General features: G+C 48.3%; 1 protein-coding gene across 1 annotated transcript in view; it reads left to right on the top strand.

Moving 5' to 3' along the window:
- The window catches only part of WDFY3 (WD repeat and FYVE domain containing 3), a 242,492-nt gene extending 228,655 nt beyond the window's left edge, over positions 1 to 13,837 (top strand). The window contains exons 60-65 of the mRNA XM_045284341.1: positions 749 to 931; positions 2,015 to 2,111; positions 4,928 to 5,254; positions 5,988 to 6,099; positions 6,547 to 6,744; positions 10,545 to 13,837. Coding sequence (XP_045140276.1) covers positions 749 to 931; positions 2,015 to 2,111; positions 4,928 to 5,254; positions 5,988 to 6,099; positions 6,547 to 6,744; positions 10,545 to 10,668 — 1,041 coding nt within the window. The 3' untranslated portion in view covers positions 10,669 to 13,837. The remainder of the gene's footprint in view (positions 1 to 748; positions 932 to 2,014; positions 2,112 to 4,927; positions 5,255 to 5,987; positions 6,100 to 6,546; positions 6,745 to 10,544) is intronic.
- Positions 13,838 to 21,728: the final 7,891 nt, after the last annotated feature.

Genomic DNA, 21,728 nt, shown 5'->3' on the forward strand with positions numbered 1-21,728 from the left:
GCCCCCGCCCCGCCCCGCATTTGCATAGGAAGTTCAGAAAAGCAGAGAGACCTTTTTCCCCTGATTGCTAGAGAGCGACACCATTGTGCCCTAACAGCAGCTTCTCTTCTGCCCTGTGCCTCCGGCGGTGGGACCCACGTTGCTCATTCAGTGGAGCTGCCTGTAAAGGCATCCTAGATAGACCCTAGGTGGCCCGAGGGGTGGGAGTGGTCAGCACCTTCTCCCTACTCCCCTGTTCTGCAGTGAAGGTGCCGTCGCTGGTCACCTCAGGGTGGTCAAAGGCTAACGTGCTTGGGGAATGCTCTAGGTGGCCAACCAATACACTGGAGGTTTGGGTCTTGGAAGAAAGCCTGGGGCCTGTGTCCCGAATATCTGCCCCTAAAAGCCGGGGGTGGGGCGTGGGTGTGTGTGTGTGTGCAGGTCTGCTTGTTTGTGGTGGTGGTGGGGGCAGTTGTTGTTGTTTTTCGCCCCCAGCAGGGTGCTTGGGACATAAATGGAGGTCCAGCAAAGCCCGTCCAATCCCCTTGGCCACAGCTGCCACTCAGTGTTGGCTTCCTGCAGAGCCTTGGTCGGGCTGTGTCTGGGCCCCAGTGGGCAGCCCTGGGCAGCCAGCCCCGAACGCTAGGTGACCTCCGCAATGACTCCGTGTCAGCGCTGAGAGGTGAGAGGCGTCTCCAGAGTTCACCCACGGGCTCCGTGCCCTCCGAAAGTGGGACCGAGAGTGAGGGGTCTTCCTTCTGTTCCTCAGGGGGACATCGTGTCCTGCGCCGGCACGTACATCCACGTGTGGAGCATTAACGGGAACCCCGTGGTGAGTGTGAACACGTTCACAGGCCGGAGCCAGCAGATCGTGTGCTGCTGCATGTCGGAGATGAACGAGTGGGACACGCAGAATGTCATCGTCACGGGACACTCGGACGGGGTGGTCCGGGTAAGTGAGCCGAGGGGGAAACTCACGCAGGTGGCCGCTCAGTGTCCCTGTAATGGCTGGGGATTAGCAAACCTCTCTCCAGTTCCTACAGTGACTTTTGGCCCCTTTGCTTCCTGCGGAGTTCTTGCGTGCTATTGGCCACTGACAGCCGTGCCAAAGACGGTCGGTGTCTCACACACACACTTCCCATGTCACAAGGGGATTGCTAAAAATGTAAATTGCATCATAACTTTTGAGAAGCAGAGCTGGAACGGGTTTCCAGAGGCCTCGAGCCGACTCCTCGTGTGGATCCCTCGTGTGTGGTGCCCTCTTTCTCTGGGTGGAGTGAGCCCCTACAGAAATAGAGCCAGCAGAGAACAGCAGGTTTGCTTTGTCAAACGCTGTCTCCCAAGCTCAGGAGCCCTGGTGACGGAGTGGCTGACTCATACCTCTTGCTCCCAGAAGGAGCTTTAGTCTTGGAAATCCAGAGGGCCAGTTGTGCCCTGTCCTCGAGCCAGACTTGCCTCGCTAGCAGTGAGTGTGGTGTTTGGGTCTTCTCTGTTTCCTGGACTACCATCCTCTCTGCTCCCTTGAAACACACACACACACACACACCCGAACAGCTGGGGGGGCCCCCGTCTACACTGCCTGTCCCATCCTCCTTGAACGGTCCATCCCATTCTATGTTAGACTCTTCGTCAGCGAAGGCAGTGACACCTTCTGAGGCAAACCTGACCAAAAGAAAGAACTCCTACTGATGGCTACCACAGCATATTGCTGCAATGTGCCAGTGGCCGTTGCCGTCAGCGTTACTCCTCAAGAAGCCGAGTCTAAAGATCACACATGCAACTGTCACATGCGCTTTTTCAGTGCCTTCCTTCTTCTTCAACGTTCGTGGGCTACTCTCTAACCTATGTGAGATAATCCCCTGCCATGTTCTTTTAAGATCCAGGGAGATCTAAGTCCATGTAGGACTGCCAGTTATGGTAGCACACGCCCACCCTCTCTCTCCAGCCCCCAGTTCCTTACCAGGCCCTTATTCCCTCCGTGGAGTACTAATGTTTCCTTCACCTATTTCTTTGCTAAATGCTTCCTTACATTCAGTTTTGGAGAATGGAGTTCTTACAAGTTCCCGAAACACCAGCTCCTGAGCCTGTTGAGGTCCTGGCGATGCAGGAAGACTGTCCAGAAGCACAAATGGGTATGTAAGACCTTAGCCGGGTCCAGATTGCCTTGTTCTGCTTTAACAAAATACACCACGAGTGGGCGCCCTTCAAGAGCAGAGCTTATTTCCTCACACCTCGGGAGACCAGAAGGGCACACTCGGGGCATGTTCTAGTGGGAGGTCTTTCTTTGTCTGCATCTTCTTGTCGTTGCTGGCAGTATTTGGAGTTCCTGACCTGGTGGACAGACACAGTGTGTCTGCTGTGCTGCTCCTTTGAAACACAGAAAGGATTAGGCTTGAGAGCCAACCTACACTGGCTGTGACTTTATTAGTCCCAAGCAGGCTCGAACTCACAGGTCGAATGTATTGCCGTAGAGTTGACACTGATTCGTAGAGAACCTCTAGGACAGACAAACTGCCCCATGGGGTTTCCAAGACAGGAATCTGTACTGGAGCTGACAGAGTGGCTGTTAGGTTCAAACCACTGTGTGAGCAGCTGAGAGCCTAACCTCTGTGTCACTGGGACACCATTTATAGGATATCTCAGAAGGACCCAATTTGATCCATGATCAATTGTTTTCTTAATTGTTTGTTTTTCACAAGTCACCATGGGTGAAGTTACATCATCACACAACATAAACGTGAGCCTAAGCTTGGGCACAGCTCCCTATTGTGTGATTCCCTGAGCAGGAGCGGTCCTGCCAGGTTTTCCCCAGTTCCCTGAGCAGCATTCCGTGTGGTCTTCTCTTGCTCTGAGTTCCCTAGCTCAACCGGAGCACCCTTACTAACTGCTTAGAGCACCAAAAGCTTGATCTGCCCCTTCTGGAAGCACAGAGGGTTCGGTGCTGAATGAGTCAGGGGCTGCCCCTCAGCCCCTCATCTCCTCCCCTCGCCCACCAGCTGCCTAGCTCAGTCTGGACGAGGGTGTGTGATTTACAGGGACAGACCAGAGTCCACCTTCAACAGGGCAATAATTCCAACTGAAACCAGGATGACACTCGACCCCTGACCCAAAGGTTGGTGGTTCAAAGTTAGCCAGAGTTCTAGTGATCTCCTTAAAGGTCCTGCCCTAGAAACTTTGTAGAGCATTCTTGCTCTGCACACACAGCCTCGCCATGAGTCACAACCAGCTCACAATCAGTGCACCACCTTCTCGGACCCACAAAGTTCTTGCACAATTCTCAGTGAAATCAGGAGCTGGGTGACAATATCTGGTGCAGTCGGACACTGCGCTGTGCAGTGCTCCGCTCTGAGCCCCTGATCTCCAGACTGAGAATAATGGTTGAGAACAGTTGGCACAAGGAGCTCTCTCGAAAGGAGCTGGGTTTTAATGCTTGACTTTTCGATTGTCTCTGTGATGAACTACTGTTTCTCACTGAAAATTCAATGTGAGTTTACTTATGTGGTAGAGTTACTCAGGGGGAAATACACTTACTATCAGAGAGAGACACATTCTTATGCAATGCCAAAAGAGCATTTACTCTCCATGCAGAACGTAAAAAACGCTCCCTTGGGCAATACATGCTAATGCTTGCATTACCTTCATACATATAAATTCCTGTGGAGTCGATTAGAGCTCCACCCAGAAGGCCATCTGAGGGTTGAGGGACATAAGAATTCAGTTGGCTCCACTGAGTAGCTGAGCTTGCGAGTAGGTGTCAGACACTGGATTGTGGGCCCCATTTGAGTGGATCACTTTGCCTGTCCTTTGGAGAAGCTTGTGCATGCCTGGCAGCGGAGGGTGAGCTGAATCCAGGCCGGAGAAACACTGTCCTCTCGGCCTGATAAATTGTGCCCCAGGTTTGAGTGAAGGCCCGCCCACAGGGAAGGGTGGGCAGCGCAGAAGTTGCGGGCTGTTGCTTGAATAAAAGAGCAGGGAGCCAGTGACTCACTTGAGTTCAACGCCCTTTCTGAGAGTGCTTATCTGCAGACTGAGGTTCAAGGAAAAGAATCCATTCAGAGTGGTCAGCTAGACTAACGGGCAGGCAGAATGAAGGCGCAGGCGAGCTCAGGAGGGGGTGGGGGATATGTCTGTCGTAGGCTAGTGTATGTGCTTCCTCTCCCTTTCTCTCTCAGCCCCTGCCACCACCCACCCCCACCCCCAGAACGCTCAAATGCAAACAAGTGGACGTTACGCTAAGGAGATGCAAAATAACACTGGAAATGGGAGAAAAACAAAATCCTTGATCGTGAAGAGGTTTCCAAGAGTTTGTAGGAAAATGCCGTGAAAAATACTGGCATTTTCCGTAGCTTTTTGAAACCCCTCCTATAATGTGCTCTTTGCTCAAGTTCCGTCCATTCAGCCACTGTTGGGTCAAGCACCCGCCAATTGCCAGAGCTGGGGCACTGTGCTCAGGGCCCCGGTCACTGGCTTGTAGAAGGAAGAACATCGGAATGGTAATCACTGCTCAAGCAGATCAGTAAAGACTTTAGAGAAGAAAACCATTCAAGCTCTTCCTTGAAAAGCAGGCAGCACCAGAGCAGGCAGAGGTTGGCAAGATCCATCATCTAGTCCGGCCAAGGGTTTGTCCAGCCGCGGGCTGACTAAAGAGGAGCAGGTCTGCAGGGCGAGCACCAGGCGCCCTCTAGCTGCGCAGTAAGACAGCGGGAGGGGTATTGCAAGAAATCGCCGAAGGCCGGATCTGGCCAGACTGGATGCTAGCCTACGGATTTTGGCTAGAGTTTTTTGTGAACTCGTTCAGAAATTCTGTCCTTTTAGGTTTTTCCATTGTGTGAGACACCCTCCCCCCAGCCTCTTTTATAGCTATGCATAGGGTCTACAGTGACTTACGTAGTAGGGAAAATGCCAGTCAGGCTCAGTGGGCCTAAACGCGGTGATGTGTACCCAACAGGGCACGAAGCCCAGGACGAAGACAGTAGCGATTCAGATGTGGAGGAGGAGCAGAGCGTCAGCCAGGACCCCAAGGAGCCGCCCATCCAGCCCACGGGCACCGGCCACAGGCCCAGAGCAGCCTCATGCCGAGCCACGGCCACCTGGTGTACGGACAGCGGCTCTGATGACTCCCGACGCTGGTCCGATCAGCTCAGCCTAGACGAGAAAGACGGCTTCGTATTTGTGAACTACTCGGAGGGCCAGTCCCGAGCCCATCTGCAGGGTCCGCTGAACCACCCCCACTGCAATCCTATCGACGTGCGGAATTACAGCCGATTGAAACCTGGTAACGGATACCTCTTTCTGGCTCCCTGTAGCGTGTGTGCGTGTATGCGTGCGTTCTCTGGCACATGCGCTCTGTGACCTGCGTCCCCATGGAGGCCTCCTCAGCACCCTTTTATGTACAGTGAACTTGGAGATGCTAACCCCCCACGGGGTTAGCAATGTGTTGCCTCAACCACAAACTGCTGAGTCCCAGGTCAGCTTTTGAGAGCTGGTTTACACCAATGACGTAAATGCAACTGCATTCCCGGGAGCTTTACCCAAAAGGAGGAGCCCCGGTGGCGTAGTGGTTACGCGTTTGGTTGCTCACCACACAGTCAACAGTTCAAAACCCCCAGCCTCTCCTCAAGGGATAGATGATGTTTTCTACTCCCTGAAGGATTTCCCGCCTCTGGCAGCCAACAGGGCCAGTTCTACTCTGTCCTGTGGGGTCGCTGTGAGTTGGCATCGACCTGGTGGCAGTGAGTTTTGGTTTGTTTGGGGGGCTGCCTCAGATGGCCGACTTAGAGGCGGGGTCCTCGCTTGGAGAAACGGTGTGTGTGTCTGTGGTTGTCTGGCGTGGAAGAGGGCCCTCTCTCTGCAGGTTTTCTTTGAGTAGTGTGGCCCCTCATGAAGGGCAAACTGCACGCTTTCCCGACAACCTGAAACGTGGCCGTGACTGTGTTGACGTGTCCCAGCTTCTGTGAGGGCACAGCAACCAGACGTTGTACATCATGTCCCCTAATTTCCCGCTCCAGGGTACAGGTGGGAACGGCAGCTGGTGTTCAGGAGCAAGCTAACAATGCACACGGCCTTCGATCGCAAGGACAACGCGCACCCCGCAGAGATCACCGCCCTGGGCATCTCCAAGTACGTGTCCGGCCTGTCCTGTCCTCGGGGCCCCACGTGCTAGAGGGAAGCAGAGTGGCTCAGAGACACCCGTCCAAAGCAGACCCCGGCCAGTGTGTGCGTTGTCTGCGTGCATTCTGAATGGACAAAGAAAGAAAACCTCTCTCCTCCTTGGGTCTTCCAAAGGCACGGCAGGATTTCACCCAGAGAGATGAAATGGAAATGGGAAAATGGGCTCAGTTCTGTTTCTCTCGTGTGACGTCTCCTTCCCCTGAGGGAGGCAGCTCGCGGGTGGCAGCCCCCTGCCCCCAGGGCACCCTCCTGGCACCCTCGGGCGCACACACACAGAGACACACAGACCGGCACACATAGAGAGAAGCAAATCACTAGGGGCAGCAGGCAGAGGGATTCCACTGGGGGCTGTGTGGGGTCTTCTGTGAGGTGACCCACTGTGTCCGTCTCCCGCAGGGATCACAGCAGGATCCTGGTCGGCGACAGTCGGGGCCGGGTTTTCAGCTGGTCGGTGAGTGACCAGCCGGGCCGCTGTGCTGCCGACCACTGGGTCAAGGATGAAGGCGGGGACAGCTGCTCGGGCTGCGCGGTGCGGTTCTCCCTCACGGAGCGAAGACACCACTGCAGGAACTGCGGCCAGCTCTTCTGCCAGAAGTAAGACGTGCCATGTTCTATGTTTGGTGTGTTCCACGCCCCCCTCAGCGGGGGGCGGGGGGACTGAAAACCAGCCCCTTTCCTCTGCCCTTTATGATGACTGTAATCGTACAGACTCGCATCATCAAGTGCAGAGACTGCCACCCCACACACCTGGTCACCCACGACCCGGAATGGGCAAACGGATCCTTCGGACTTGCTTTAGAAATGCGGGGGTGATCTGTGAGTGCCGGACGGAACACAGATCACTCCAGCCTCAGTCAGCCCTTCCCCACCCACGGGGGCATCTGCCCTTCTAGTCTCTGTCTACTGGTCTCCCAGGCACGAGGCCCCGTGCATAATGCCCCCTGTGGCTGGGCGTGGTCTTCCGGTTGGCAGACGGGCACATTGCCCGGCCTCTTGCAGCTAGCTTTGCCCAGACCACGTGGGTTTGGAGATTCATTTGTGTCTGCGTCAAAGGCATCTATATGGGTTGATCATTTTTTAACTGCTGTGAGGTATTTTACTGTGTAATTGTATCAGGGTTTACCTAGGTCCCCCCCTTTTGGTAACCCTTAAAATAATTTGTTTTAGAATAACTTTATCAGTATCCTAAATACAAACAAATACAGGGAGGCCTCAAAAAGTTGGTGGGAAATTGAGATTAAAAAGACAACGGAATGGCCCCAACACTCTTTGAAGTCCCCTATTTATCTAATGCTGCTATCCTCCCCCGACCCCCACCCCCTAAATGCCCATTTATATGGGCTGGAGTGTCTCCAGGGGAGACGCCTCACACTGGAGTGGTTCGCCATAGGCACACTCGGGAGTTTAAATCCAGCAGCTGTTCGCATGTGCGTCAGAGTAGAACTAGGCGAGGTAGGTTCCCGGGTCTTTCTTTCTGGTCACCTTTGGGTGGACTTGAACTTCTCAGTTAGTAGTCAAGAGCTTAGACCATTTTCTCCACCAGCCCCAGAGCTTCTGAAGTAGGAATTGGGGGGGGGGGGGGCTCAGAGTGTGCCAGTGTGCTCACCCTCGGGGTGTTCTCCAGTCTCCTGGGGCTTGCTAGTGCCAAACTCCCTTCGATACTTTTGCCCATCTGCTAGCTAGGAAGTGATCCCTTGCTGGTTATCTTGTGTTCCTGGTGCGGTGAGACAGGGTTGCGTTCACTTCCTAGCCATTTGAGTCTCCTCCTGAGAAACGCTTGGCTGTTTTTAACTAAGAAATACTTTACCTGTTCCTGAACCCTCAAATCCCGGCTGCTTTACTGTCTTGCCAAGTATCTTCGGTCAGGCTGTGGCTTGTGTTACAGCCTCACATGTCTTTCCTGTGACACAAGTGTTGTCATCTTGGTATCATTGAATTTACCACTCTGATTTTTGCCTTTTGAGTTCTTAAGAAAACTTTTCACGGACTAAGATCATAATGGATAGCTTTATTTTCTTTGACATGTTTCAGAGGTTTTGTTTTCACATACAGGTCTTTAATCCATTTGAGATTTATTTGGGGTTACTGTAATAGGAGGAGGGATCCCCTCCCTCCCTCCTGCCCCCAGGCAGAAGGTCAATTTGCCCCATTCTCAATGATGTGAACATCATCTGTCAACCTGAGTCCCTTATACACCTGCATGGTTCTTACCTGGCACGCTGGGAAGGAGAATCGGGATCTGCTGCTCAGGACTGAGGGCTGTGAGGGGCAGGGACCTATATCTCTCTGGCCACAGCCACCTCTCCTGTGGAGCATACTGCTTCTCTCTGGGCTCAGGAGTGTGGTCAGTGGCCACACACAACTCATGATTGTGGGGTCACATGATTAAGAAGTAACACGCTTCGATGCAGGACCAGGTGGGTCCAACTGAGGATACAGTTCATTGACTGGGACAGTGACTTCTCAACAATATCTGGAGGCAGACCTCTGTGGCCATCAACAACCACTCAGCCTCACCCCTGCCCTGCTATGAAGCTCAATCGCTTCCCCAATGAGTGCCCAGAGGCACCCCACTTTGCCAAGGTGCTTGCCAGGAATACTTAGTGATCGTAATTCATGACTCCGTGCACTTACGGTAGCCACCTGGTGCCTGGGGCTGCTGCCAGCTCTCTGCCACTACTCCTCACTGCCTCATGCTACTCTCTGGTATTACAGCTCTCTCGTTCTGTTTCTTGGGTCTCAAAAGTGCTCAGCCAGGGACTCCAGGTCCAAAGTACACCATATACTGCTAGTGAGGTATTTCTCCCTTCCCACCTCTGGCTCATTTTAAAGCTCTCAGGATGGCAAAACTGACCAGTCCCCTCCTTAGGGACCCATGTACCTTATTTGCCTGGTCCTAGCCCCACAGAGGCATCACACACTTAGAGGCTTGCGTGGCAAGCTGTGTCATCTCCTTGGTGGGCCGCAGCACCTTATTAGCATGGCCCCACCCAGTCATTTGCCGAGAATTACAAGACTAGCTAGAGAGGCCACAGTAAAGGGATCCATTGCACACAGCAGGTGATCCTTTAGACCCTCTGCTGCTGTCGTGTGCTGGCTGATTAGGATGGAGCGGGCTGTCCAGAAGGGTGGACAACAAGCATTATCTCGTGCACTCCCCGGATTTCCTCAGGGTGACAGCAACAGTCCCTTCCGCCTCTCTACCTGTAGCCCTTCACTGGTTCCGCGGGTGAGTACATAGCAAAGGATCATTTTAGTCTTGGGAAAAGCCACGCTTCCCGTGAGTCCACGCTTCTGACAAGGTCACACCTAGCTTTATTCCAAGAATAGGGTCCCTGAAGGCTTTTGAAAGAATGTGAATATCTCTTAAGTCTATCTCCATTCAAGCAATCCTATTAAGAATAGCAGAAAAGGAGGCCATTTGGACCAGGCAGCAAAGGCAAACTAGCTGTTTAAGAAGTCACTTAAATTATCAGTGTTTAAAAACCCAAAGGAATTTTTTTTTCCATTTTATTGGGGCCTCCTACAGCTCTTGTTACAATCCATACATCACTTGCATCAGGCAAATGTGTACATCTGTTGCCTTCATTCTTTTGTAGACATTTACTTTCTATTGAGCCCTTGGTATCAGTTCCTCTTTTTTCACCCCTCCCTCCCCACCCCCACCCTCAACCCCTTGATAGATTGTACATTGTTATCATTTTCATCTTTCACATGACCGCTGTCTCCCACCCCCTACGTTTTCTGTTGTTCTTCCCTCTGTACAGGGGTGTATGGTTATGTGTCGATCATAACAATTGGTTCCCCCTTTCTCCCTTCCTCTCCCCATTCCCACTCCTGTACCTGGAATCTGTGAGTCGTGAGCTCCCATCCCTTATCTATACCCGTATCCATGTTCCAGTCTAGTCTGAATTGAGAAGCAGATTGGTGGGGGCGGGGGGGTGAGGAAGCCTCCCCAAAGGAACTTTTGATAGTGTCCAGAATGTCCTGTAATCCAGGCAGTGAGTTTCCAGCTCCAAGTAACGATAGTTTACACACCTCCCGTGTGTAGGGGAAGGCGGTATGCGCCAGTCCCACGCAGGCAAGTGGCCTCAGCCTGCAGAAAGTTCTTAACTTTCTGTTGTGGTTATTGTGTGAGTTCTAAGTCAAAGAGCTAGCTCTCTGTGGCCGAAGCGTCCATTGCTTCATAGACGGCAAGAACGAATGCAGCCTTCCTTCCGGCCCTTCATCAACCACAAGAACACAGGCCAGCTAGTCTGTCCTGGTCTCCAGACTGTCTGTGGCCTTTGGCTTGCTAGACTGCAAGCTTAGCATGTGGTTTTAAATGTGCCTATTTGAGCGTAGTCCTCCCAGAAGCGGCAGCCCTGGGCCTAATTGATTTCTTCTCCTCTCAGGTGCAGTCGATTCCAATCAGAGATCAAACGCTTGAAAATATCGTCGCCGGTACGTGTGTGTCAGAACTGTTACTACAACTTGCAGCATGAACGGGGTTCAGAGGACGGACCTCGAAATTGCTGAAGATCCAACAAGCTCATCAAAGGCCCTGGTTTGTCGGACCCCTTCCCAATTCCTCCGTCACAGATCGCAGCTCCCGGAAGGCATGGGCACAGTCTCCGTTTACACATCTCTTCACCCCGTGCGGTTGAAGTGCTGAATTCAAAGGGATCACTGAATAAACGGGTGTCGAGTACAGTAACGGGGCGAGCGCTATTCAGGTGGCCAGCTGCAGAAGCAGCAGGTGGTTCATAGCAGCCGCGGTTTCAGGATTCTGTTTTCCCTGTTCACAGTAGCCGTCTCGAGCACTCAAAGCCCCGCGCCTGCCTGTGTCTCATCCCAGTTTTTCTAGCGCTCCTCACCCATCCTTATTTGGAAAAGGCTGTTAGAAGACGGTTGTAAATCTCACTTCTTTGCAAGTAACTGTATATTGTAAATAGATATAAAGGCCTTTTATTCTTTTTCTTTTCTTTCTAAATAAGGACTTATGTCTGTAATATGAAACTTCAAACTAAACCACTAACTCAACCAACTACTCATGGGTTGTCTGGCGTTGCTCCTTCACCAGTTCCTTCTACATGTGGGGTTGCGTGTGCTTTGTAAGTCTGCAAAGGCATCCTGCGGTCTTTTTTTCCTTCCAAACTCAGCCTGTGTGCCTGATGGTCTTTGTTTCTTTCAGTATCTCCACCCCGACTAGGCTAGCAACCAAAATCACGCAGACCTATAGGACAGTGCGGAGGATAGGGTTCCCATCGGAAGGTAACCTGGGAATCTCGGGGTGTTGGCTGCAGACCACCTCAGTGTTGTTCTTGGTGGGAAGGCCCCTTCTACTTAGACCGCTGTTGGGTCCAAGCAGACCTTCTCCGCGGTCCGTAAAGAGGCCAGTTGACCACCGTAGTGCAGGAACTACTGGGAATATGTGCATGTAACCCAAAACTAGCTCCTCGCATCGAACACACTCTGTAATGTGTCCGTGTGGACACTCGTGTTCTACGATAGCGTCTTTTCAGCAACAAAAAGGGTAACGGGAGGGGAAAGTGTACAGAATTAACCTATAAACCTTGTTGTTAAAACTGGATCATGTCAGAACTGCTTAAGATTAACCTTTGCCATTTATTACCATCTACCTGGAAACAGTGAGATTTATACTGTATCAATGTCTATATTTTTGTTTTTGCTATGAATATAATTACAGTATTTTAATATTTAGTTATTTAATTTGGTCGAATAGTTGGATACAGAACACACAGATTCGGGATTAATGCTGGCGGGGGCTTCAGAAGATTAATGTACACGAGAAAGGCTTAGGTGGTGGGATTTTCTTTTTTTTAATGTGTGTTATGTACATATATATATATATAAAACAAATGAAACAATTAATCTAGATTTTCACATTTCCAGATACTTAGTGATAATATTATGAACCATTCTAAAAGCCCTGTGATTTGGAAAACGTAGGATTGTTACCGGGCCAAGAAAAGAAGGCCAGGCCTTCATGCCCTCATGTAGCCTCATTCAAGGGACAGTGGCTTTGTTTGCCTTTCCCAACTCTCCATCTTTAGGCCCTGATGACAGGCACACTTATGCACTAAATGCACATATATGCACACGCGTTCAAAACTAGGCATTGGGTACAGCCGTAACCTTGTACCTATGGGCTGAAACCAGCTTAAGAACAATGTGTTCTTCCTGATAACTAGGTCTCCAAGAAAAACAAATATATATATATATATATATATAAAGGCTGCTTTAGTGCCTTATGCTTACTAAATTTAAATCCTTATTTACCTAGGTTTGAACCTACCTTCTATTTCCGATTACATATCCGAATTGATTAAGACACTTCCATTTCTTACGGTTCAGAGATGCTCGTCAATTACAGGATTCTTGGCATTGATACTTTAACTCGAAAAAGAGTTGTTCTGTTTTCCTGTGTCAGTCTCTTCCTCCCCATCTTCATCGGACTTCAGTTCTCATGGATCACGCTGGGTGTTCACAAGGTGGCAGGCAGAGATTGTACGATGGCCTTGTGGCTAGGCTTGGCCGCTGCCAGCCCTCTGACTGAGCTGCGCCAGTGGCGTCTACCCCTTTGAAAAGATGCACCCTTCCCTTCGCCCATGAACCACGTTTTCCCCAAACCTAGCGGCAGAGGTATTCTTTCAGGACTTGGTTACATGAGCGTGTGTACGGAGTGACTTAAAGGTTATTCCTCTCTGTGATACGAAGTTCTATGGGATAAACACTTTCAGACTTTCCAGCACAACTCCCATGACTAGAAGGTGGAAACCCAAATCCTCATGATAGTATTTCCTCTGGCAGCTGGTGCTGTGGGCAACTGCTCTGCTCCGCAGGGTGTCTTTGCTTTTGCTTTCAAGGCAGAGATCACAAGAGCACTCACACATACGATTGCACTCACCTCCATACACCTGTTCCTCTGGATAAACTGTTCTGTTCCATGTAAATTTGTTTACCAATATATATATTCTCAAAATGTCGTCCACCTTTGGGTGGTCTGTATTCTCTCTCTGAGAGTACCTCACAGGGCTCCTGCCTGATCTTTGTAGTCTGTCTGTTCATTCATCCGTCATCCATCCATTCATCCGTGTATTCCAACACACGTGCGTCACACGACTGTCATGTCTTGCTTTTCAAGAGAAGAATAGCTGCCCGTAGCAGCCATCTGTCCGGATAATAGCAAACACTCTATAGATAAGTTATTTTGCACTTTCTTATGTATAAAGTTGGTAGAAACTTATTTTTGCTTTGTATCATTTAAAGACATTTTGTTTTGGTAAATGAACTGTGTATAAAATATTTATGCTGTTAAAACTGTTTTTAGAAAGTATTTTTAATTTCAGCAAGTTTGGTTACTTGTTGCATGACTATTAACACAGCTGACTTTCTGTGTCAGTGCAATGTATAGTTTTGTCCTGCTATTAACTTGTAAGCCCAAGTAATGGCCAATGATTTGTACAGCAACAGAAGTAAATTGAAGATACTGGCTAAGACTGGACTGACTGTGGACTTTTGTACTGGACGGCAGGACCCGTGTCTGGTGGCGTGTACACGGCCTGCAGAAGGACTGTCTGGTGTGCAATCTGTGATCCCTGACTGTGCGTTGTGTATCCGTCTCTGATGCAAAAAGGGAGCGTAACCCAGTTACAATACATGATTAAATGCAATAGCCCAGGTACTTCAGTATTTTCTTTTCATTTAAAATAAATACCTACTATTTACTACCCACCCACCCCCAGACCCCCCAAAATCAAAAGTATGGCAGAAGGTCTAGAACTGACTTCACTTCTTCAGAGGAATCAAACCAACTGCTGAGGGCTTCACTCCTCGAACTTTGTATTCACAAAGGTGATGGTTGGTTGATTGGTTTTCACGTCTAATTCAAGTTCCAGTTTTATTCACCCCTAACAAAACAGGCTTTCTGCCCTCTGAGCCCCCCAAATCTGCGGGAGTCTTAGGACCTGAAGAATCTGTGGGAGTGGCGTTGAGAAGTAAATGACTTCCAGGAGACCAGCCCTCAAACTTAGCAGCTACTGCGCCAAACCGAAGCCTGCTCTGTGTGTTTGCTGTTCCTCTTCACTTGAGCCTTGTTCCCTCGCGACTGAAGAGCAACGGCAGGTTGTGCAGTAGTAAAATCGCACAGGGCCTTCAGAAAGCTGGTGGGAAAGTGGAATGAAAAGATGACATTTTTGCACCTACTTTTTGAAGTTCCGGTGTGTGTGTGTGTGTCCCCATGAGGACTACACCAGTATCATGCACCTCTCCTGAAAGCATAACACCTCAATCATATGCTAATCTTTGCAGCTCAGGCTTTGTGTTGTTTTCACTAGTCTACTTACCTCTCGGGTCCAATATCCATTGCAATGGCGACACGGAACTCACAGACACTATTCCTGATTTAAGGGTTTATTAAGGAATTTGACAGGCTGTACAACTTGTAATGCATGTGAGAAATCCTCAGGACATAGTTGTGTATCAGGACAAGTTACAAACATTTTTAGGGTCTGCTAACAAATGCCCAAAGGCTAAAAGCCTCAACCCAAAGTCATTTGCTCTAACTCCATGGGTCAGCAAGCCCAACTCCCTGAATTAGTGCCCAGAGGCACCCCGCTCCAGTGGCGTCTACCCCGTTGAAAAGATGCACCCTTCCCTTCGCCCATGAACGTTTACCCTAAACCTAGCGGCAGAGGTGTTCTTTCAGGACTTGGTTACACGAGCGTGTGTATGGAGTGACGTAAAGGTTATTCCTGCAGGCATTCAGTTCCACTTCCAGCTTGCACAAGTCAGCAAGTCCAACTTTCCCAATCTAGTACCCAGAGACGCCCCACTCCCCAAATCAGCCTCCTACACAAAAGCAATCAACTTTCTCCATGGCCTGGGAAGCCCACCACTCAGTTCCATGCTCTGGGTCCTGGTGCTGCTGCTCCGCTGTGTCAGCTGTCTTCTGGCTCCAGGAAGTTCACCGCATCTTGGGTTCACCGCATCTGGCTCCAGGAAGTTCACCAGGGATCTTGGGTCAGAGGATATGTTCCACTGCTGGCTCTTGCTGGTAATGAGGTCCCTCCTCCTCAGAGGGCTTACTCTATACACAGCAGGATGGCATTCTAGGTAATCCTGTTCACAGTTACATGTGAATTCTACCAGTATCTTAACGCATCTTACCCCACCCATGCAGGGAAAGGTCGTTTGGTCCGAGTTAAGAGACTTTGACTAGTAGAACCACAAGTACTGGAAGCCACAAGGCCTTTTTAAACTCTTAAGAACTCCCTGGGTTTTGCGATCACATTCCCTGCTAAGGTAAGTCTACTCATTGTCATCGAGTCAATCCTGCCTCACAGCGACCCCTGTAGGTTTCTGAGACCGTAACTTGCAGTCTTTCTTCCACGGATCTGCTGCTGCTTTGCTGGTGTGACCAGACTCACACGGCACATGCAGTGATGCCCAATGCAGGCAGAGCCAGGCCTGTGGGGGTAACAGCTTATGGATCCAATGGCAGTGGAAGGGCCACACGGCTGTCTCTGCAGCGCTCTCTGCCTCATTGTTCGCGCAAGTCTTGGTGTAACTCCACCTGGATTCTCCACAGGAAGACAAAGGCAGAGAGAGAGAACCCAGAAAACTCATGAGCAAGCCTTGCCCACAAGGAGGCATCATCAGGCTGTGACCTGATCGACAGACTAAACGCTACCCCTAGACCGATTTATCAAGTTGTCATGAAATTATGTAAGTACCACACTCCCCCAACTGTTTGTTTTAATCTTGAACAGCGGAATCCCACGCTCCAGTGGTTATTACAAATTCCACCTCAACAACTCCATTTTAGAGGCAGGAGACCTGGTAGCATGCCTAGCAGAGTCCCCATTTCTGCAGAGCATTCCTATTCATCACGCTGATAGCCTTGAGATAGGTCAGAGTCAAGGCAGGCGTTTCAGAATTCTCAGTTACAGGAGTTCATTCAGAGTTGAAAGGACAAATATGCAAATCAGCAGCAAGTCCCTGTCTACTGGTTCAGCAAAGCAGTGTCTGCGCCCCTTTGGTCTCTTTGGAATAGGAAGTAGCTCGGTGCAGGTGGTCCAACATTGTGCTCATTTTTTTGCTTTATGAGCATTCTCATTTTCCCTCTTCATTTGCAAAGCTCCTTTGTATGACTACATATGTATTGTTCCTTTTGGGTTCTGCCAGAAATAGCAGCAGTCCAAACTGGCTTGTTACTTTGACGAGCCCTGGAGTAGGACTCGAGACTGAACTGCTTTGGGATTTAGACAGCCTTGGCACTTCGGAAAGTGCCTGAGTGCCGTCTGTGACTGTTTCTCCTGTGGGGAGCCTCTGAAGAGGTAGCGGCTGTTCTTAGGGCCCGCCGAGTTGGCTCCAGCTCATAGCGACATGATGGATAGCAGGAGGACACGCTGCCCCGCCCTGCACCATCCTCACCATTGCTCCCCTTGGAACCCGTTGTCGAAGCCACTGTATCAGTCCAGCCCACTGAGAGCTTTCCTCTTCTCAGCTGCGCCTCTACCAAGCATGATATCCTTTGCCAGGGAGCAGTCTCTCCTGACATGTCCGAAGTACAGAAGACCAAGTCTCGCCATCCTTGCCTCTAAAGAGCTCTCTGACCAAACTCCTTCCAAGATGGATTGGTTTATCCTCCGGGCACTCCATGGGACTTTCAATATTCTCCGCCAGCATGATAATTCAAACACATGGATACTTTTGCAGGTTTCTTTATTCATTTTCCAATTGTCACATGCCTATGAGGCAATTGAAAATACCATGGCTTTAATCAGGGACATCGTAGACCTCAAAGTAACCTCCTTGCTTTTTAACATGTAAAAGAGGCCTTGCGCAGCAGGTTTATGCAACTCAGAACAACCTTTAATCTCTTGATGCTGCTTCCATGAGCACTGTGACCCCATGCAGATGAAATCCTAAACACCTTCAAACTTGTCTCCATGTATCCTGATGTTAGTTACCTACGGGTCCAGTGTGAGGACTTGGGTTTTCTTTACATGGAGTTGTAATAAATACCGAAGGCTGCAGTCCTTGATCCTCATCAGCAACTGCTTGAATTCCTTCTCTCTCAACAGGATTGTTCAACCTTCCTCTGATCCATATACCACATTCTCCCTCAGATACGCCAGATTCTCTGATTACTTACTTGACTACCAGATTGAATAAGTGTGGTGAGAGGATACAACCCTGGCACCTTTCCTGGTTTTAAACCATGCACTATTCCCTTGTTCTGCTCACACAAGTGCCTCGATCTCTGCACAAGGTCCACGTGAGCACAGTGAAGTGTTCTGGAATTTCCAAGGCTGTCCATAGTTTGTTATGACTCATATAGTCATATGCCTTGTTGTAGTCAATAAAACAAGTAAATTTATTTCTGGTATTATTATCTGCTTTCAGCCAAGATTCATCTGACTTCAGCATTGATAACACTTATTGCATGGCCTCTTCTGAATCCAGTTTGAACCTCTGGCAGTTGCCTGTCAGTGTACTGTTGCAATCGTTGTTGGATGATGTTCAGCAAAAATGTACTTGTATGTGATATCAGTGATATTGTTTTATAGGTTGAGCATTCTGTTGGGTCACCTTCCTTTGGAGTGGGTAAAAATGTAGTCATTTGGCCAAGTAGCTATCTCCCGAATTTCCTGACACAAATGAGTGAGGGATTCCAGTGCTTCATCAGCTTGTTGAAACATTTCAGTTAGGATTCTGTGCTCGACCGGATTGAGTAGAGAAACAACTTCATTGACACTCAAATATGTGTAAGAGAGAACTTTATATCAAGAAGTAATTATGCAACGATAAAGCATCCCATCCCAGTCCAGGTCAAGTCCATAAGTTCGATGTTTGTCCTTAAGTGCAATGATGCCAAATGCAGGAAGATCATAGGCCGATGGGTGGAAAGTCCTGTGGGTCCAGTGGCAATGGACACATCTCCAGGGCACTGGCTACCATCAGCGTGGCTCCATGTGGCTTGTCAACAGGAATGTGTAGCAGCAGGAGAGTTCCCATAATTCTCATGAGAAGGCCATGCCCCAAGGAGGGATCATCAGGCTGTGACCTGATTGATAGGCTAGAACCCACCCCTTCCTTCTTATATCAAGTTGACATGAAATTGTGTAATTACTACAGACCACCCCTTGTCAACTTGACACCTTTACACAACTCTTTAGCCATACATAATTTTAAAACAAAATAATAAAATATATCTAACAGAATAAAACTAAAATGCATACAATTCAATATGTGCCAGCCTCATTTAAACATAATATTCTGTAAGTGAACAAGACAATATTCTATGCCTAACAATTGCAATTAAGTGAACACCTACATCTTAATCCTATAATCCTGTGAATATATTCCCCCACCGATAAAAGTTTGTAAACCAGCCACTTCACCCATTTTTCCACCCAATTTTGTCTATCCAATGTCTATACTACCCTCTTACATCAACCCAGTTCTCTGAGGAGACAATCGTATTCTTTGATGTGAAGAATCTTCATTCCAGTTGGAACCTTGTGAGTCCACATCCTAGTAAAGTTAAACCCAGACAGGCTTTCCAAAAAATCAGCAGCAATATGCACCAATTCACAGGCTCAAAAAAATTCTCTTCATCCAGTCAGGTTTTGGTCAACTTAATGTAGGCCGCCTCACTTAGCCTCACTAAGGTGCCCATTGGCTGCTCCGCCTTTCAACCATGGGCCCCATACCAAATTCTCAACAACCCTAACCCCCTTGGGATAAGTCATGAACTTCAGACCTGCCAACCTGCTCTCCTCTCCTCTAGTCCCTGTGAACGAGGTCCACTGGTGTCAGTGGCCAGACTCAAACCACCTCTCTACTGCTGCATTTCTCCCACTTCCACTCAACAAGTAGATTCAGGTCATCACCTAGCAAGCACTTCAGGCTGCCCACTGCCTCCCTTTAATGTTGTCTTTGAAAGGAGAGTTCTTTCATGGCTCTAAAATTTTACCGCTTGAGACACAAACCACTAGTTCAAAATTCAAAAAAACAAAGGATTCCTTACCCCCCCACCAGTCTGTCAACAGCCCCCTACGCAAGTCTCTTCCAGTGCAAATATCCTGAGTATTGCACTGGGTGGGGCTTATCTTTTCAGGGGCTTCTTTGCAAGCATGTCCTACACATTTAAAGATACAATTTTAGTGGCTGAAGGCAAGTAGGCTTACAAACCCTCTATCTTTAATTCCCAATTATCAATTCTATCAATCATTGAGGCAATAGCAATAGTCAGAAGAAAACATTTTACACTAATTCTTATATAAACTATTCCATTGATATGAAATATGGCCTCAGGACTCTGACTGCATCAAGTCAGGACTGGGCGGTCTGTCATCCAGTTTGACCTCTGTCAGCCATTTTCACTAAGCCACATGGTCTCTGAGAAATTCAAGGGGTGATTTTGCCATCTGATTTCGCCATGTTCAAAAAAAACATTAATCACATCCATTTTTGCCATTTCAAACAGGAATAACCAAAGAAAATAATCAAAACTTCCCATGATCTTTCCAGAAAACAATTGAATAAACAGTGTGGGCTTATCTGACCTCTGGCTAGCCAAAGAAGAACTATCATAAGGCAGAGGTCAAACACGCATCGACTCTCCATCTTTATGAGTTGTTCCTCTAGTCCCACTCCTGATACCATAATATGTCAGTCTGAGTTGACTAGAGAAACAAATTCATCGACACTCATATATATGTAAGAGAGAACTTCATATCAAGAAGTAATTATGCATCAATAAAACATTCTATCCCAGTCCAGATCACATAAGTTCGATGACTGTCCATAAGTTCAATATTAGTCTATAATTCTTCTTCAGACTCACACAATACAGGCAATGATGCCAAATGCAGGAAGATCATAGGCTGGTGGGTAGAATGTCCTGTGGATCCAATGGTAGCAGACTCATTTCCAGGGATCTGGCTGCCATCAGCGTGGCTCTATGTGGCTTGGCAATTGGAATGTGTAGCAGTGAGAGTTCCCAGAATTCTCATGAGGCCACACCCACAAGGAGGGATCATCAGAATGTGACCTGATTGACAGGCTAGACACCTTCATTCTTTTATCAAGTTGACATGAAATTGCGTAACTACCACAGATTGCATCAATTCCTGGAGCCTTGTTTTTGGCTAAAGCCTTCAGTGCAGCTTGAACTTCTTCCATCAGCACCATTGGTTCTTGCTCGTTTGCTACTTCCTGAAATGGTGGAGTTTTGACTAGTTCTTTTGGTACAGTGACTCTGTGTACTCCTTCCACATATTTTTCCACACTCCTTCCTGCATCATTCAAAATTTTTCCCCATAAAAATCTTTCAATACTGCAATTTGAGGCTTGAAAGTTTTTCTTGCATTCTTTCAGTTTAGATATGCTGAACTACTTCTTCCTTTTTGGTTTTCTAACTCTGGGTATTTGCATATTTCATTATAGTATTTGACTCTGTCTCTTTGAACTGCCCTTTGGAACTTTCTGTTCAACGCCTTGATTTCATCCTTTCTTCCATTTGTCTTAACTATTCTATGATGAAGAAAAAGTTTCAGAGTCTCTTCTGACACCCAGTTGTTTCCCCCCCCCCCCTGCTTTCTTCATGCTAATTGAATCTCAATATGCATATTAAAAACTAAAGAGTTTGCTCTGAGTAATTGTAAGTAAGCCAATGCTTTGATATCCATAAACCTAAATAAAAAGGATAATGTTCTTGATGTCCTCCCACAGCTCATCAGGCCACCCATAGGTCAGGAAGCCATTCCACTGCTCTGCCTCACAAGCTCAGTCACATTGCTTCTATTCTATCTCATGATCTCTTTGCTCTGGCCTCTGGTCTTGGTCTGGCTCCTTTGCGCTATCCCTGCTCGACACCTGTGCCATAGCCTCTGGTGCCTCAAACCAGCTCCACCAGTGGCTCGTCTTCTGACGACCCTGGGATTTCTCTGTGTTCCTGTCTCTGAGATGGCTCATTCCTACAGAGAAGTGTGGGGGTTTTCGTCTTTCAGTAAACCATATTGCCAAGGAAACAAAGGAGGATGACTTCATTCACACTGTCTACTAAGGTGGAAGCTCAATTATCTTGATCCTGTTCATTAACAGCTCAGAAAATTCCCTCCAATGTGATTATAACCACAGGCATAGAATAATACATCACATATAAGGGATTATGGCTAGAACGGCCATATTAATTGACTGAATCTCAATAGTCATATTAAAAACTAAGGAGTTTACTAAGAGTAATTGTAAGTAAGCAAATGCTTTGATATCTATAAATCTAAAAAATGTATTGATTGATACAGAGACATTAGGGAAGAGTTTAAGACAGCACTTTAGGTTTAAAAAAGGCTTGCTGTAAATCATATCATGACAAAAAGAGAAATTAAAAGACATTCAGAACAAAATTATCACTCAGGAGACAGGACTTGGCACCTCATAATACTTGATCAGAAAACATACATAGGGTCAACAGCCAGACCTGGAACTATCTATTGGTTAATTTGTCTTTTTTGTTAGTTTGTTGTGTTTTTATTTTTCTTTCACCCTATGTCTACATAAGATAG

This window comes from Echinops telfairi, unplaced genomic scaffold (assembly GCF_000313985.2).
Source record: "Echinops telfairi isolate 266 unplaced genomic scaffold, ASM31398v2 ScPeMD7_7468;HRSCAF=8506_0, whole genome shotgun sequence".
Taxonomy (NCBI): domain Eukaryota; kingdom Metazoa; phylum Chordata; class Mammalia; order Afrosoricida; family Tenrecidae; genus Echinops; species Echinops telfairi.